The 17,943-nt window shown below is 37.1% G+C and overlaps 1 protein-coding gene across 2 annotated transcripts in view; it reads right to left on the reverse strand.

Moving 5' to 3' along the window:
* Positions 1–17,943, reverse strand: part of csmd2 (CUB and Sushi multiple domains 2) — a 543,176-nt gene that overhangs the window by 152,359 nt on the left and 372,874 nt on the right. For both annotated transcript variants that reach the window (XM_087295937.2, XM_087295938.2), the window contains exons 32-33: positions 12,966–13,079; positions 3,661–3,756 (exon numbers count right to left, since the gene is read on the reverse strand). In XM_087295937.2, coding sequence (XP_087152063.2) covers positions 3,661–3,756; positions 12,966–13,079 — 210 coding nt within the window. The remainder of the gene's footprint in view (positions 1–3,660; positions 3,757–12,965; positions 13,080–17,943) is intronic.

The following is a 17,943-nucleotide window of genomic DNA, read 5'->3' on the forward strand; positions in this document are numbered from 1 at the left end:
CTTTTCATTCCCACATTGCACCTGTCCCAACCTCTTTGGTGAATGCTCTCATCATTAAATTCAAAATGTATATATATTTAATATTTATACAATACATTTCATTTTAATTAACAAAATACGTACACTACCTGACGAAAGTCTTGTCGCTAAGTTTTAGGAACAAATAATAACTTGACTTCTATAATAAAGACATCTGGCATGGCAAAGAAAGTGTTCTTGCAGGATTCCCAGAGTTCATCAAGATTCTTTGGAATTATCATGACTCCTCCAACTTACCCCATACATGCTCAATAATGTTCATGTCTGGTGACTGGGCTGGCCAATCCTGGAACACCCTGACCTTCTTTGCTTCCATGAACTTTAATGTGGAGGCTGAAGTATGATGAGCGCTCTCCTGCTGAAGAATTTGCCCTCTCATGTGGTTTGTAACGTAATGGGCAGCAAAAATGTCTTGATACCTCAGGCTGTTAATGTTGCCATCCACTCTGCAGATCTCTTGGACACCCCCATACTGAATGTAAACCCAAACCATGATTTTTCCTTCACCAAACTTGACTGATTTCTGTCAGAATCTTGGATCCATGCAGGTTCCAATAGGTCTTCTCCAGTATTTGTGAAGATTGGGATGCAGATGATTTATTGGAAAAATCTACCTTCTGTCAAGTTAAGTTAGTATTTGTTGCACTTACAACTGGGATCGACAATAAGACATTTGTCAGGTTGTGTATGTTTTCTTTGCATTTTTGTCAATTAAATAAAAGTATACTACTAATAATAATAATAGTAACAACAAAAATTCCATATTTTTCTGGAATGAAGTTATTGAAGAATTCAAATAAAAAGGGACCTTCAGGATGTTACGACTGCTGCTAAGTAAGAAATGCTTTGCGATTCATTATACATGCTGATTGCAAAGACGCAGATTGTTAATGAAACTGGCACTTTAAGTTTGAACAACGGTAGGTACATTGAATACAGCTGGTTCGGATGCCCCAGAACACCACTACTAATACTTTTATAAGATGCTGTACTTTTCCATTAAGGGCACTGTGGGAAGCGAACAGACATATGACTGTAGATCACGAGAGAGCACAGATAATACAATAATGCTGCTTTAGCTCCTTAAACCCATGGTATCTATTATAGAGAAAGATGCGGGCTGTTAAAGCACATTTTTACAGGAGGCCCCACGGCTGCAGAGAAGGTACAGCACATTTACTGCGTTTATATTGTGTGTGAGTGTGTCTGAGATAGAGAGAGAGAAAGAGAGAGAGAGAGAGAGACAGAGGCCGTACTCACACTAGGTACAGTTGCCTCAAAACGGGCCAAAGCACGCTTGTCCCCCCTCCTATCTCCCCCGACGGCCCGCACTCACACCACAATCAGACCTGGGCACGCTTACGTCATCGATGCTGCGCTGTTCAGTAGAGAGGCGCTCTCACTCAGCAGCACAGTAGAGATTTCTCTTGTTATATTGTTTCAGTCGTTTGATATGCAGTGACATGCAGTCAAATATTTCGCCAAACAGCCTTAGGAATGCAGTGACACGCAGTCAGATATTTCGCCGAACAGATCTGCCAATTTTGGTGCTCATAAACAATCATAAAGCCCTCGTGCTGCAGGAATGAGGGGGTCTGCTGAAGGCGCGCAGCTGTCGTGCAGCGGGGAGTTTGCGTTTTTAATAAACTACGGCAGTTTGCGTTTATTGAACAGTAATAATGATTAATAAATCCATATGAAACAGTCCCTTAAAGTCACGTCTCGCTTTCAGTTTCAGGCTTTGGCGCATTTTGCACTCACACTACAAATGTACCGTGCCAAAGCCCAAGTGAACTGCGCTCAGGCCCACCTCTTCCAACCGGGCCAGGGCCAGCCAAGTGATCTGTGCCTGAGCCCGATTCAGTGCACTCACACTTCTCAAATGGTCCGGGAAACGGGTCTGGGCACGGTTCGGATAGCATAGTGTGAGTAGGCCCAGAGACAGAGACAGAGAGAGAGAGAGAGAGAGAGAGGGAGAAAGACAAAGAGAGTGGAAAAGACCATACACTACCTGACAAAAGTTCCCTATTCAAGTTTAGGGACAACAAATAATTGACTTCTAGTTTACCATTTGCTATCAAAAGTGGCTTATATGAAAGGCAAAGGCCTGTAGATTACGCTTATTTTATCAAAATAAAATATGATCATGACTTGATTTTTAATTATTTAATTAGGACAGTAAGATCTGACTTTGCTGAGACAAAAGTCTTGTCACAGAAATAATGTTCAGTATAGAATATAAAGTCATGGTGCAGTGGAAAAAATAATTAATATTGTGTATGACTCCCATTAGCTTACAAGAATACATCCATACATTTCTACAATGACTTAACAAGGTTATCAGGAATATCAAAGAAAGCATTCTTGCAAGACTCTCAGAATTCATCAAGATTCTTTGGATTCATTGGATATCTTCAATGCCTCCTTCAACTATTAACCAGACATGCTCAATAATGAAATCTCTTGTAACTGGGGTGACCAATCCTAGAGCAACTTGAAATTCTTTGCGTTCAGGAACTTTGATGTGGAGGCTGAAGTATGAGAAGGAGCGTTATCCTAGGCAGCACAAATGTCTTGATACCTCAGGCTGTTGATGTTGCTATCCACTCTGCAGATCTCTTGCATACCCACATACTGAATGTAACCCCAAACCACGACTTTTCCTTCACCAAACTTGAAAGATTTCTGTTCGAATACATGAACAGAACAGGTTCCAACATACACAGGTTCCAATAGATCTTCTGCAGTATTTGTGATGACTGGGATGCAGTTCAACAGACGATTGAGATGAATGTCTGCCACTTTTCCAATTGATCAACTAGAGGTCAAGTTATTATTTGCTGATCTTACAACTGGGATCGCTGACAAGACTTTTGTCAGGTATTGTAGATGTATTGTGTTAATCATTCAGATAACCGTGTCTCTCTCAATCAAAGCCGACAGATATTACAAAGTGTTTAACTGCAGGCTTGGTCATAATTCAGAATGCAATATGTGGCTCCCTTTAAAAACCTGAATGTAAATGTAAAGATGCTTAACATTTTTTTTTTAGTTTTTTTTATATATATATATATATAGTTAAACACCTATATAGCTATTAAAAATGTAAATAAACAATGAGATGAATTAAACAGAATAATGTCTAATTAATGTATGAATGTCCACCCTCCCATAATTGTAAAGACTATGAAAACAAACCCTTTAAAACGTTTAGAAGTATATAATAATAGGAAATAAGATATACTATAGTAGTATAATAAAACACAATTAAAAGCACATTCCAATAGGTTTTATTTGATCAATTTATATCTAAAACATCTAGACATATAATTTAATGTTGTGTGCTTAATATAAAGATTTTGGTTTATGTAAAAATATGAAATGTGTCTTTAAAAACTTCATTATAAAAGTTTATTTCTTTTTATCAAATCTAAAAAAAACTTGTATTTTTATAAGGGGGTTATATGTCAAAACATTTATTCATTAATCATTATTTTTACTTCCACTGCTACAGCTTTTAACAATACAAGAACATCATTTGTCTTCACAAGTAGTCTATGTAAGTTATTATTAAAACAACATCCAGATACAGAAAGATGGAGCTTGAAATGTTCTGCTTACCTTGGTAGACCAGATGGAAACCTCTTGAGCTGGACTGACCCTTAGAGGTGAAGCGGATGAGGATCTGGTTGGAGGTGGCTAACGGCAAAGATTCACCTGAAAGTACAAACAAGGTGTCATGACATTTTGGTGACATTCTAAGGCAATGGCATTTGATGTGATTGACCCGTGCACAGATGCCATATTTGTTTGAGAGCAGAGGGAGATCATCAATGAAAAATGATTCGGTATGACTCTGTATGATTATAGATGTGGTCAATCCAGATAATATTTATAATATTTTCATTCTCACAAGACTTAAATTCTAAAAAAATTACCCAATCAAATCCAAAAAGGGAAACATTTTTAAAGGATCCAACATCTAAAGTACAAACATTTTTGCAACACTCAAATATAAATGCATTCATAGAGTTTGTTGTAGTTTTCAGTCAAAATACTTTTACCATAATAAATGATTTATAGACCACAGCATTTTAAAGGTTTGCAACACATAACTCCATTCGCAATGGGTTTTGTAACATATTAATCTCGCACTGTAGCTCATCTTGAAATGACACGGCTGCTTCAGGTTTTTCTTTAACATGGTTAGGTTTGGGGTAAGGTTTAATGCATGCTATTTTCAAACCTTTTAGCACCAATTTTCAGCCATTTGATTTTCAAACTGTCATGTTGCATGAACAAACCAACTTAATAAATTGCAGCCACGGTCACATTTTTGAGAAAACTGAACATGTTTTTCAGCACCACTCCCTTTGTATCTAACATGGAAACACACACAGTCATATATTCTGTGCATGTATTTTTCATGTATTAAGTGAATTTTAATAAGGTTGTTGGTGCTAGACGGGCTTTCCTTAGTGTTTCTGATATTGCTGACCCACTGAGATTTTCATGCACAACATTAATTAAATCTGTCTTTTTTTAATGGTTCTGACTAATGATGGGGGAGAAATGGTGTGATTTGGCAAACTTTAAGACCTTTAGTAGCCACTTTTTGAGCATAATTTAAACAAACAGCCTACCTAAGTATTGTTTGTAGGTCTGTCGTTTTGCTGCAGATACATTTAATCAAAATGATGTCAACATTATACCTTATGCAGAGAGGCCTTTATTCAGTTCAGAGTAGCTTTTAAAGTTCTCTTAGTGGTGTATAAATCCTTACATAATTTAGCCCCTATAGTTATCTTTCAAAGCTGTTGCATTTTTATACTCCCACTAGAAGATTAAGATCAGAATCTTCTTTTAGTTCCTCCGAGGCTTTTCTGTAGCTGGACCATGATTATGGAAGCTTCTGAATAAAGTGGCACTTTCCCCATACATTTTTAAATCACTTTTAAAATCTCAACTTCTTGGTCTGGACTACTAATATTTGTCTTGACGATTATTCTGTTTCTAAATGCTTTACTGTTTTTCCTCTTGGGTTTTAATTTTGATGATTTATTGTTATCATTCTATAAGTTGTTAAATTTTATGTACAGCAAATTGCTCAGTCTTGTGTTTGTTTTGAAATGTGCTTTTTATGATCTATGACCACAATGAACCTATTTTGTGATACTTCCAGCAGGATAAAACACCACATGACAAAGCTAAAAATAATCTCAAACTGGTTTCCTGAGCATGTCAGTGAGTTCACCATCCACAAATGCCATCCAAAGCCTCCAGTTCTCAATCAAACTGAGTACATGAGATGTGGTAGAACTGGAGATTCTCATCAAGGATGTGCAGCCGACAAATATACGGCAACTGAACTGTGTCATAACATCATATAAATTGGGGCCAACATCTCTGAAATATGTTTTCAGGATCGTACTCTCTATTTGAAGAAATAACACCTGAAAGCAAACCAAGGTCCAATCTGGTACTAGCAAGTTATGTTCACAAAAGTGGCTTGCTCACAATAAAGAAAAAAAAAAGTTCTGCATTGGAGGCGACGCAGTGGTGCAGTAGGTAGTGTTGTCGCCTCACAGCAAGAAGGTCGCTGGTTTGAGCCTCGGCTGGGTCAGTTGGCATTTCTGTGTGGAATTTGCATGTTCTTCCTGCGTTCGTGTGGGTTTCCTCTGGTTTCTCCACAGTCCAAAGACATGCGGTACAGGTAAATTGGGTAGGCTAAATTGTCTGTAGTATATGAGTGTGAATGAATGTGTATGGATGTTTCCAAGAAATGGGTTGCAGTTGGAAGGGCATCCGCTGTGTAAAAACATATGCTGGATGAGTTGGCGTTTCATTCTGATGTGGCGACCCCAGATTAATAAAGGTACTAAGCCAAAAAGAAAATCAATCAATCAATCAATCAATCAATCAATCAAATCAATCAATCAAATCAACCAAGCAAGAGACCAACTAACCAATTAACCAATCAAACATCCAACTAAACAACCAATCAATTATCCAATCAATCAACCAACTAATCAATCAATCAATCAATCAATCAGTCAATCAATCAATCAATCAATCAATCAATCAAATCAACCAAGCAAGAAACCAACTAACCAATTAACCAATCAACCAACCAACCAAACAACCAACCAATTATCCAATCAATTAATCAACCAATTAACCATCCAACCAATCAATCAATCAAACAACCGACAAATCAATTATCCAATCAATGAATCAACCAATCAACAAACAAACCATCCATCCAACGAACCAACAAACCAATCAATCAATCAATCAATCAATCAATCTACTAACATCCATCCAAATAACCAATCAAATTTGTTAAATGAGGTTCATTTTAAACAGAATATTGTTTTTTATTTATTTATTTATTTATTTTTTGTCTGGACATTATATATTGTTAAAAGATTTTTATTTTTTAATATTTCTTTTTCATAAAAAAGACATAAGAAAGGGGACCACTTTAGTAGAAGTACCACACATTCCCACTACTAACTTTTGGCTTATTACTTGTCTATTAATAAGATATTTGCTGTTTACCTAAACTAACTCAACTGGTTAATAGCAAGAGTTGTACCATAAAATTAAATAAAAAATGTGTGACCAAAACTGTGTACTTGTCAGTCTATTATTAGCCTCAGCTGTGAATTATTTACATTTTACATGCTCCCAAGCTCAGATCTATTAATAATCTCGATTTCAAAAATGCAACCGTCTCTGCATTGCTCATCATTAGCATATGTGCCGTCTGTGGCGCGGTGTGTGGGGGCTGAGGCTTTGAATTTACCCAGAGTTCCCTGGGGCACAGTCAAGCTCCACGGGGGGTTTTGTAGAGAGCAGGTTTCGGTGTTGACAAATTTGTGCGATGGCCAGAGAAGATGAAACCGCATAACACTCTCGCCCATGTTGGGATCGACCAACGCTCCTGCTCATGCCTTTGGCTTGCTGGGATGTTATTAGAACAAGTCTCAGTGGGTGGCAGACAGAGTGACAGCTACAGTAATAATCCGGCGGAAAGCTGAGGTGTAGGGAAACCCTGACCGCTGATTTATTCGCACCTGCTGTTTGTTCCAATGGACACATTATTCTGCAGTGCTGTGTGGGAACGGTGTTGCACCACAACCACAATTGTGGGAAACCTGCGTGACGACCACAGCTTTACCCGCTGTGTGTGTTGTGCAATGTTTAAGGATGTGGTGGAGTGGATTGAGGTAAACTGACACCATCATGTCAACATTGCAGAAGTTTACTCTTCATGAAGGAATACTGTGTGAAATCTGATGACTCAACAGAGGTGGACATGACAATTTTTCTTCCTACCAAGTTTTAACAGTAATATGGAGGAGGAAGGGATTTGCTGAAGAACAAAACAATCTCTCAAAAATGCACTCAGGCCATGTGGGACTATAAATGTATACAATCTAGTTCCAAATTAACATTAATATAGAACTGAAAAGTTATATTTCCCAGAAATGGGTTGCAGCTGAAAGGGCATCCACTGCGTAAAACATATGCTGGATAAGTTGGCGGTTCATTCCGCTGTGGCGACCTCAGATTAATAAATTTTCTTAAATAAATTTATTCTTAGATTAAATATTCTTTGATTTTTAATTATCTTATTTCATTCAAAAACTATAGCAGGCCAAATGTTGGAGACATTTAACTGGGTCTCAATGACTATGCCTTTGTCTTAGTAAAACCATTCCGGCCGAAGAAACTCTTTTGTTGATAAACTTCATTTCGTTCAGTGTCTGAACAGGATCTGAAACTATTCTCCACATTTGCATGACTTGTTTAGCCACTGATCCCTCCTAAAACAAACACTACCTGACAAAAGTCTTGTTGTCGATCCCAGTTGTAGGAGCAACAAATAATACCTTGACATCTAGTTGATCATTTTGAAAAGTAGCAGAAGATTAGATTTTTCAGATGAATCTTCTGTTGAACTGCATCCCAATCATCACAAATACTGCAGAAAGCCTATTGAAACCCGCACGGACCCAAGATACTCAAAGAAATTAGTCAGGTTTGGTTTGGGGTTACATTACAAACCACAGGAGAGGGCAAATTCTTCAGCAGGATAGCGCTTCTTCTCATACTTTAGCCTCCACATCAAAGTTCCTGAAAGCAAAGAAGGTCAAGGTGATCCAGGATTGGCCAGCCCAGTCACCTGACATGTTCATTGTTGAGCATGTCTGGGGTAAGATGAAGGAGGAGGCATCAAAGATGAATCCAAAGAATCTTGATGAACCCTGGGAATCCTGCAGGAACGTTTTTATCCCCCTTCCAAGATTTTTGTCAGGTAGTGTATATACAAGACAACTTTGTCCAAATTAGACTCTTGTTACACTGTAAGAGACTCTTGTAGACTCATGTGGACTTCTTGAAGATGACTGTTTGACAACAGAACAACCAACATGTCTCAACAGAGAAGTCTGCTTGTAACAAGTCTCCTGGTTTGGGTTCTGAAATTTCCACCGGCCCCAAATGCATTTATCGTAAATACCAATAGCTTAATTTGTGGTTTATTTTCAGCTTAGGCCTGGCAATATCCTTATTTAGTTATAAATCCTCACTATAATCAACGGATTAACTTTGGAAAGATGAGAACCAAATATGAATCTAAAATTGTATGTAAGCCCTATGTTTGCTAAAGTTTTATGAACATTTTTGTAAATTAGCATATTAGAATGATTTCTGAAAGACCATGGAACGACCAACACAGGAATTACATGCAAACTCCTTTCTTTTTTCATTCATTGTTAAAATAAAGTGCAACTTACATTATAGTTAGAAAGTTTTTTTTTTTTTTACACTGATCACAAGTCATATTAATGTTAGGTAATGTTAAATAAAAAGTAATTTTGATTAAATTGTTATATTGAAGTTTTTATTAATCTGAGTATCCGTATAAAAAAAACAACCCTGATAGTGCAGAAATGATTTCAGATTAGCAAATTATCCATGTGACAATGGAGTAGTAACTAAAAAAAACATAATATATTTGACAATTAACATTTAAATTTTTTTGTATTATTATTATTAGCGGATGCCCTTCCAGCTGCAACCAATCACTGGGAAACACCCATACACTCCCATTCACACACACACACATACAGACTACTAACAAGTTAGCTTACCCAATTAACCTATACCACATGTTTTGGATTGTGGGGGAAACCGGAGCACTCAGAGGAAACCCATGTGAACACGGGGAGAACATACAAACTCTACACATACTCTACACAAAAACGCCAACTGACCCAGAGGCTCGAACCAGTGACCTACTTGCTAGGAGGCAATAGTGCTACCCACTGCGCCACCAAGATGCCTTATTATTAATATTAATATTGTTATAAATAAATAATAGATAAATAAGACTTCCAAATTCATGATTTCGTTCAATAGTAGGCAAAAATTATAAAGTGAATACTGTCAGTTTAAAATTAAATTACAAGTCAGCCCTTTTTATTTTGTTTAACTCCAAGGTGAAAGAAAACAAAAACAATAGGAAAACACTACAGATTCTTGGACTTCTTCTTTCTACGGGAGAACAGAATTCTTGTCTATTGTTTAAAAGAAGTTTCTAACAGTTAATTCACAGAGGACTCCGAGTTCACTCAAAACTTGCTATTCGCTTGTGCAGATTATTCATTCCCGATGCATGATTTTCCACAGAAAAGTGGAGTAACATCCATCAAACCTGACAACTGAGCTTATAACAATGGTGACATGCAGCAACACTTGTTTCCCGTCTTTCTGCAGCGCCAAAAAGATAATAGAATATCTGCAGTTTGCTGCGGCCTAGTATCAATCTTGACTATTCCCTGCTTGCTATTCACGCTCCAAAGTGCGCATTATTTCCAGCAGCCCGCAGCACACTCCACCGATTTCACACCAGCATCTGAAGTTAAAAAGCGCATCTCAGATAGTACATACGCTCTGAGCGGTTCACCTTCCTTGAGCGCGGAGGGTTTCACGCCGTATGCTAATCGTGGGTGTTTGACTGGTGTGAAGGGTGAAGAAAAAACTGAAATGTACACAGCTCATCTGCATTGTCATGGGACAGTCAAAAGCAAAAAGAGCCAGCGAGAAAACTGACCGCATTAAACGGAACTCCATTAAGCCCAAATAAAAGCTTTCAGCCTCGCCGTCTCATTGGAGATCTATTTAGCTAGTCTGTTTTAGCTTATTTGATTCTGTTTTCTTTTCTGTTTTAAGGAAGAGAGCCCTATTTACTGAATCCCAATGAAATCTGTTTGTTAGACTGTATGAGTCATCAAGCTTGTTATGTGAATATCTGCGTTTTATTCTCCCGAGCACATCATTACAGCTTGCGCACATCTTTGTATGTTCTGATAATTATGAACTCGGGAGACTGTACAAAAGTACTGAGGCAAACTTCATGATTTAAAGCAGAAGTGTGTCATTTTTTTTTACGCTGCTTAAAGGGATACTCCACTTTGTTTTTGGAAATAGGCCCCTGGAGTTACACAGTTGACTTTTACCACTTTTAAATTCATTCAGCTGATCTCCAGGTCTGGCGGGAGCATTTTTTAGCTTAGCTTAGCATAAATCATTGAATCAGACTAGACCATTAGCATCTCACTCAAAACAACAACATAAAAAAAAAAAAAAAAAGTTTAGATACATTTCCAATTAGAAGCTTGACTCTTTTGTAGTTACATATGAAGACTAATGGAAAATGAGAAGTTGTTATTTTCTAGGTCAATATGGCTAAGAACATTTATAATATTGTCCCTGCTTCAGCCATGGTACAGCAGCAATTTTTTTTGGACTTATTACTACAGAAAGAGAGTATAAAGTAGTTCCGATCCATATTGACCTAGAAAATAGTCACTTTTCATATTCATTCACTCTTAGTACATTATGCAAGTATGGTCAAGCTTTAAATAGGACATTTTTCAATGAGATGCTAATGGTCTAATACGTTTCAATTATTTATGCTGAGCTAAGCTAAAAGCTCTTCCACAAGACCCAGATATTAGCTGAAAAAAAGGTAAACTCAACTGTTTAACATCTAACGGTATGAGCCTACTTTTAAAAAAGTGTTTCTTTAACATTCAGAGATTAGATATGTGCAAATCGATCATAAAAGAAGTATTTAATGCCAAGTAGCCAGAATAACTAGTGATTAAATTGATTCTTTTTAAACTAGTCAGCTAATTAGTCAAGCAAGAGTACATACCAGAATTGAAAAAAAAAAGTTCCCTTTCTCGCTTCCGTTTGTTTGACCATTTCAACCATAACAGCGCAACATTGTTTCAACCAATACTGTTGATTCAGCACAGCAGGCATTGCATCTAAGTTACATTGCATCTACATGCATAGTATATTTACATTATAATTAGACTGTTAGGTTGGGGTTAGGGTTAGCGTAAGTTTACATGTACTTGCTTAGCTTCTTATAGTCAGTTAAATGTCTGTTGAAGGAGCAGTATCAACAGATATTAAGCAGACAGTCTAATAATACTCAAATGAACCATCAAAATAAAGTATTACCATGAATAGATACAGGCTTCAGCTTTCTTTAAATTACCTTCTTTTGTGTTAAACAGAATAAAGTTACTCATGAAGGTTTGGAACCATTTCAGGGTGAGCATTCATTCATTCATTCATTCATTCATTTTCTTTTTGGCTTAGTCCCTTTATTATTCAGGGGTCACCACAGTGGAATGAACTGCTAACTTTTGAAGGTGAGCAAAAGTGACTTTAACTGCAGTTTGGCTCTTTCATTCAGGGAATTCATTCATGTCCCTCGCGACAAACGAGATATTTGATTCGAGGAACTGCTCTAAGCGTGTATTTTTCATGCAATGTTTGATACCGCACGGTGAATGAGAGAAAAAAACCCTCTGCATTTCCCGGAAACTTAGATGCACACAGCAGGTAGTGGCAGAAAGCTGCGTGTGTTATTCCGGTCACTAAATGCGGTGAAAATCCTACACGAGGTTAAAGTTTGGTTGTGGTGCTAACATGTTTACACTCGGTGCAATAGTTAACTTAGTTTGATATGAACAAACTTAATAAACAAAGAGCACTGGTCGCTCACTTACCAAATCTGTAGAGACAGGACAATCACCAGCAACTAGAGCCGCGTCTTTATTAAGAGGAGACTACAAGCGAATGCGGAACACTGTAAGATGTAATAAGACACACTCTGGCACAGAAGTCCAGTCTGCACGCTGGAATACACGCTATTATCTCATGTCCATGACGCAGCTTCAAAAATTAGTTTCAAACAGGAAGTACGAATTTGCTTGAAATAACGCAAAAACAACCAATTTACACTTTTTAGTGAAATATAGGTGTCCTTATAGTGTTTTTAGCAGTGTGGGACACATATACGACTGTCAACTGCTCAAAAAACGTGTTTTGGTGTTTCGTGACCCTTTAATTTTTGTATGAACTTTCCCTTTAAGCATCTGTGCATGGCACATGTTTGTACCTCTTTTACTTATCTGTTAACACTATATAGTATCTACACACTATGAATCCATTATTAAACATTAGCCTATTTCCCAAGTATTAACTCTACATTAATAGATGCTAGAAAGCAGTTTATAACCTCATCTAAAAATGCTGTATTCTTGACTAAAGTATACTTATGTGTATTGTGTCTGACTGTATTTTCATATTTTGTTAATTGTTCATTTTTGATTAGTAAATTAAGCACTGCCTTATTTACAAACCAGTTATTTAAGAACAGTTGGTGGATTTTAAAGTGTTAAAATGTTACCACTTATCTTATTATTGGAGTTGCTTAATTGACATTTTTTTCCATTTACCTTTAAACCCAAATGCAGTCTGTTTAAAATTCATGTCCTAATGCCAGTATAGACAAGATAGAATCGAGTTAATACAGCTCAAGCAGCTTTACTGACCTGTGTGGGCTCCAGAGAGAGAACTCAGGACACGGGCATGCTGTGTCGGTCCATCATACACCTCCACAACATCATTTAGAGCCGTCTGGAAGAATGCAAATTGGCTGAACACCACTGCAGAGAGATAAAGCGAGAGAGATTAGAATTATTTCATAACAACTCATCTGAAATCCTGACACTGCAAAAGCTAATTCAGTGCTGAAAGACAGAACCTAATCGCACCTGTGGACCACCTGTTGTCCTCTCTATACACACCCTGGCGCTTAGTAGAGTAAATTTTCCAAATGAGACCCATAAAAAAAGAAACCCTGTGTTGCAACGTTCCCTATCCCGCAGCTGTTCGAAGCTATTATGCCATGCCTACGGAAATTTGTGCCTTAATTAGCTCTGCTTCCACAACGTTTGGCTTGACCCACAGAAATACAGACAGGCTCGCATCTGCTAATTCAGACGCTGTAGGAAACCCCAAATTGGCAGAATGACCTTCGTGCGTTATGAATCAAACAAAAGGGTCAAATGGTCAAGCGGAAGCTGTTAGGGTTATTTTAAAGAAGTAATACAGAAAATGCCCATAGCTAGAGGCTCTATAACCTTGAAAGAAGGCCAATATGGGTTCAAATTCTGTTCAGAGGAAATCAGTTCACTCCACGGCCCTATTTGCATTGCCTCAGGGCTGATATTTCAGGCAAGCTAGCCCAAAAAAACTGCTTGAATGGGTAAATACTGAATTCTTCAAAAATATGGAGCAAGATCAGTCTCAAAAATTGTGCTGAATTTTGTATTGTAAATGTATTATTTTTGAGACTGATCTGGTTCCATACAAAAATGTTACATTTAAATAACACAAACTGTGCCATAGATGCTTGTTGTTTTATGTTTATGGTATGCTTACATTGTGCTGTCCCAAGATCATGTCTAAGGGTATTTTTTTTTATAATAGGAATTTCCTGCGTCACCTGCACTAATGGCTGACTGTAAGACTTATAATAACAGGGTTTCTGTAGGTTTCACCAAGTCAAACCATTACTACGTTGTTGTTGTTTTTTTATTTTTTTTAATGGCTTGACCTAGAAAAATGAAGTGGATTTTTACCTGCCTCATCAAAAAATAAATAAATAAATAAATAAATAAATCAACAAATAAACATATTAACAAACAAACAAACAAACAAACACATACATACATACATACATACATACATACATACATACATACATACATACATACATACATACATACATACATACATACATACATACATACATACATACATACATACATACATAAATAAATAAATAAATAAATAAATAAATACAATTGAATTACTTCTTAGCCACATATTTTAAACAAGTTTTGCGCAACAGTCTGGCCAGGTTAGTGTCCCCATCAGGTATCTTTTAAAGAAATGTTATAGTAAGGAAGACATTTAAAAAAGCATTGGTAAACAGAATTAATAAATAAAACTATTGTTCAAAGATTTATTAAGATGGATTGTTGGTGATTGGATGGTATCAGCCTGATTGAGTACACTTCCATTACATGAAAATAGGAAAATGAAGACCTGTTTAAAATGATTTAAGACTTACAACACACTATTTCAGCATATTTTAGAAATTTTAAGGTCTACAATTCTGTTTTTGGAAATTTAAGACATCTTAAGACTTTTAAGACCCTGCAGACAGCCTGAATAAGGCAACAGATTCTCTCTAGCCAAATGGTTAGACTTTCTTGATATACAGTAGTCAATAATTGAAGTCATGAGATAACTGTCCTAAGATAAGAATTAGTGTTGTTCAATAGTTCTAAGACAACTTTAAAAAATGGGTTTGATTTTCTTTGGTCTTCTATATTGATTTTAAGATTTTTGGAATTTTGGACTAGTTTGCTCTGGAATTTGGTGCGCACATCCAGTATGATGCAATGCAAATAGCAACCAAGCAATATATCAGACACTGACCAAAAATGTGTGTCTGATTAGTACAGACATTTGACATGGTACAGATGTGATCAAACATATTCCGTGTACATTTCAGACATGATGTGTTGGATTGGCTGAGCTCACTGGTTAAAAAGAAATATTTATCCATTGACAACCATGCATTCTGACAATTGAACCCTACAAAAATGCTTTGAGTTATTGTCTTATTTCTTGCCCAAATATGTAAAAGTTCCTAAATGAAGAAGCATGAAATAAGAAGTCAACATTATTAAAACAAGCAGAATATACTGAAAAACAAAAACTAGACTATTTTACTGACCCCACTGGCTGATTATTCAGCTTTTTAAACATCTATATTACATGTTTTTACACATGCAATGTGTTTAAAGGGTTGTTAAGCACATGCAAGAAATCATTTTCCTACAGTGTACTGCCTCTGACGTCACAGCTTAAGATTTTTGCCAGCGAAGGGCATCACATAAAGAAAGTGAGTTCACTGAGCGGCTATATTTGCATTGCCTCCGGGCAGCTATTTCAGGCATGCAAGTCCAAATCCTAACTAAAATCTCAAAAACTGCTTGTCAAACTTGCATTTAAATACCATTTAAATTAAATTTGACAAGTGCTGTCCCACAAATTTGGGGTTTTTATGCTGGAAAGGCTATAAAAAACCTTTTGATTTCAAGTCCTCGCTGTCAGTGCACATATGCAGTCTAAGTGCCTTTTTTATTGGAACTCCAGCATCCAATGGCATCTTCACCAATCAGCAATTGGCTCATTTATTAGAATACAGTACTTCTAATGTATTGTGCAATTCTCTTTTTGTCTGGTTATAGACATTTTCTTCTTTGCAGCATGGAGAACACCATAGTGACCACAGCCTTCCAGCAGGCTGCTTAGAACTTCCATTAAGAATTGTGATCAGCCAGAGCGGCATTTCTCAAACGGGTGTCAATACTATTTTAAGTGGTTTACTGAGTGTTTTTGTGATGCAAAACTTTAATTTTGAGAAAAAGATGTGTGTTAAAGGCGTTATGCTTCTGTCAGATGGGATTAAATGGTGTGAGAAAAACGCTCTTCTGATTCAGTGTCTGCCATCAGATGCTGAAATATAGCTTCAGTGTTCTCGACCTGTCAGCTGTTATACTGTATTCTGCGGCTCTTCAATGTAAACAAATAAAAACATATAAATAATACCTCATTGCATTATAAAGAGCAAACTATGTTACTTTCATGAAACTAGCAGGTATGCAAGCCATGCAATTTACAAAAATTAACAATAAAAGTGTGTTACAGACACTATTCTGGCTGATTTGCATGCTGATTCTAATCGGGAGCAGTTATGTTTCATTTATTTAGTTTGTGTTGTTCAGTATTTACCATGGTATGTGTTTTTCTGTCATTTTAAAATGCCACTTTATTTTCACTTTGTGACATTTACTGAATCAATGTGTCAGTGGGACAGTACAGTAGGCTACATGTGAAGTTTATTTATAAACAAATTTCGAGAAGATCACATGCTTATGATTGTTCACAGCTGTTCCAACTTTAGCTAATGACTAATTATCCTATCAGACGATCCTTAACTCACTATAAATAACCCGACTTTTTTCATCTCAATATCTTCGTCTTGAAGAATCCCCCCCACCCAACCCTACTTTTCCTCCTTTTAAACGGGCGACATGGTGGCCAGTGATTAGCGCTGTTGCATGACAAGAAGAATGCCCCTGGTTTTATTCCCCTCCAAACCAGGCGACATTTCTGTGCCGAGTTTTGCTCGTTCTCCCCGTGCTTGCGTGGGTTTCCCCCGGGTCCTCCGGTTTCTTCCCACAGTTCAAAAACAAGCACCCTAATCAATTAATCCAAAATATTTTAGCCAAGCTCTGAGTACACCTTCTCAGCATCCATATCTGACACTTAGCTACAATACGCAGGAGGGGGAGTCATCAATATCTACCTGAGCTCAAACTCCCCTCTTGCCTTGCAACGGGAGGGAGCCCAGGGCTCGAGGATCTTATAAGCTCAGGGCTCTCCCCCGGGACAGCACACCAAACAAGCTTTATTATCAATTATCAGCTAAGTGTGAACTCTTGAAGGGTGTTTCAAACATTTTGGTGAATTACATTGTTTGGGTTGGTTGTATGTTGACGAGGCTGCATTTAAATGGCACAAGATGCCGTCTGACAATGAGGGAAAAAAGCCTAGTAGCAGTTGTTTTCCATTCCATTAGATCGCATTTTTTTTAAATGATCAGTCCAGGAGGTGGCGCTGACCCACAGCAGTATTAGTTCAAAGACGTAAAAAGCAAGTAAAATAGATGAAAACTATCGTTTCAAAGTTGTCTAAATGTGACTGTTTATACGCATCAGCTGCCGACCGAAAGTTCTCAGCATCCTCCTTGCGCATACTCGCAAAAGATAATGGGTTATTTTGCATCCTAAGAAAATGGTCTATAAGAGTGAACTTCTATGAGACTTGCATTGTCTTGATGTGAATTTGAAAGTTATAAAAGCATTTTCTATTACACCCCATCCAAACTAACAAAGACAACATGTTATTATTGTAAAAAGTTATACACAGTACATTTCAATTACAATTTTGGATCTTTTTGCTTTAACTAGTGAGATTATATAGTATTTTATAGTATGAGATAATGAAAATAAAAAACATCCAATAGACCAAAAGGTGATCAAAATGATCATTTGTAGCTGATAAAGACAAAAAATGAGCATGCCTTCTCCTCATGTCTTTGCATGCCTGATTCAGACATGGTGCATTTGAATTTAGATTTTTTTTTACCAATGCCTGATGTGTTTGAGGGGTTTTGAAACATGAAAGGAATTCTACGTCTTTCTGTCTTTGAAGTTAGAGCTCAAAACTGGTTGCTAGGGAAGGTTTTGGGACTGTGTGTATTCCATGCAATTGCTTGGCATGCAGCGTTTTCAATTTTCCCACAAAAAACATTGCTATAAATGGGAACGCTTTCTCATTAAATTTCAGACCCTCTTGGTTGAAAGCCTACAGAGGTCCATGAGTGTA

This window comes from Danio rerio, chromosome 19, assembly GCF_052040795.2.
Source record: "Danio rerio strain M-AB ecotype USA chromosome 19, GRCz13ab, whole genome shotgun sequence".
In the NCBI taxonomy this organism is placed as follows: domain Eukaryota; kingdom Metazoa; phylum Chordata; class Actinopteri; order Cypriniformes; family Danionidae; genus Danio; species Danio rerio.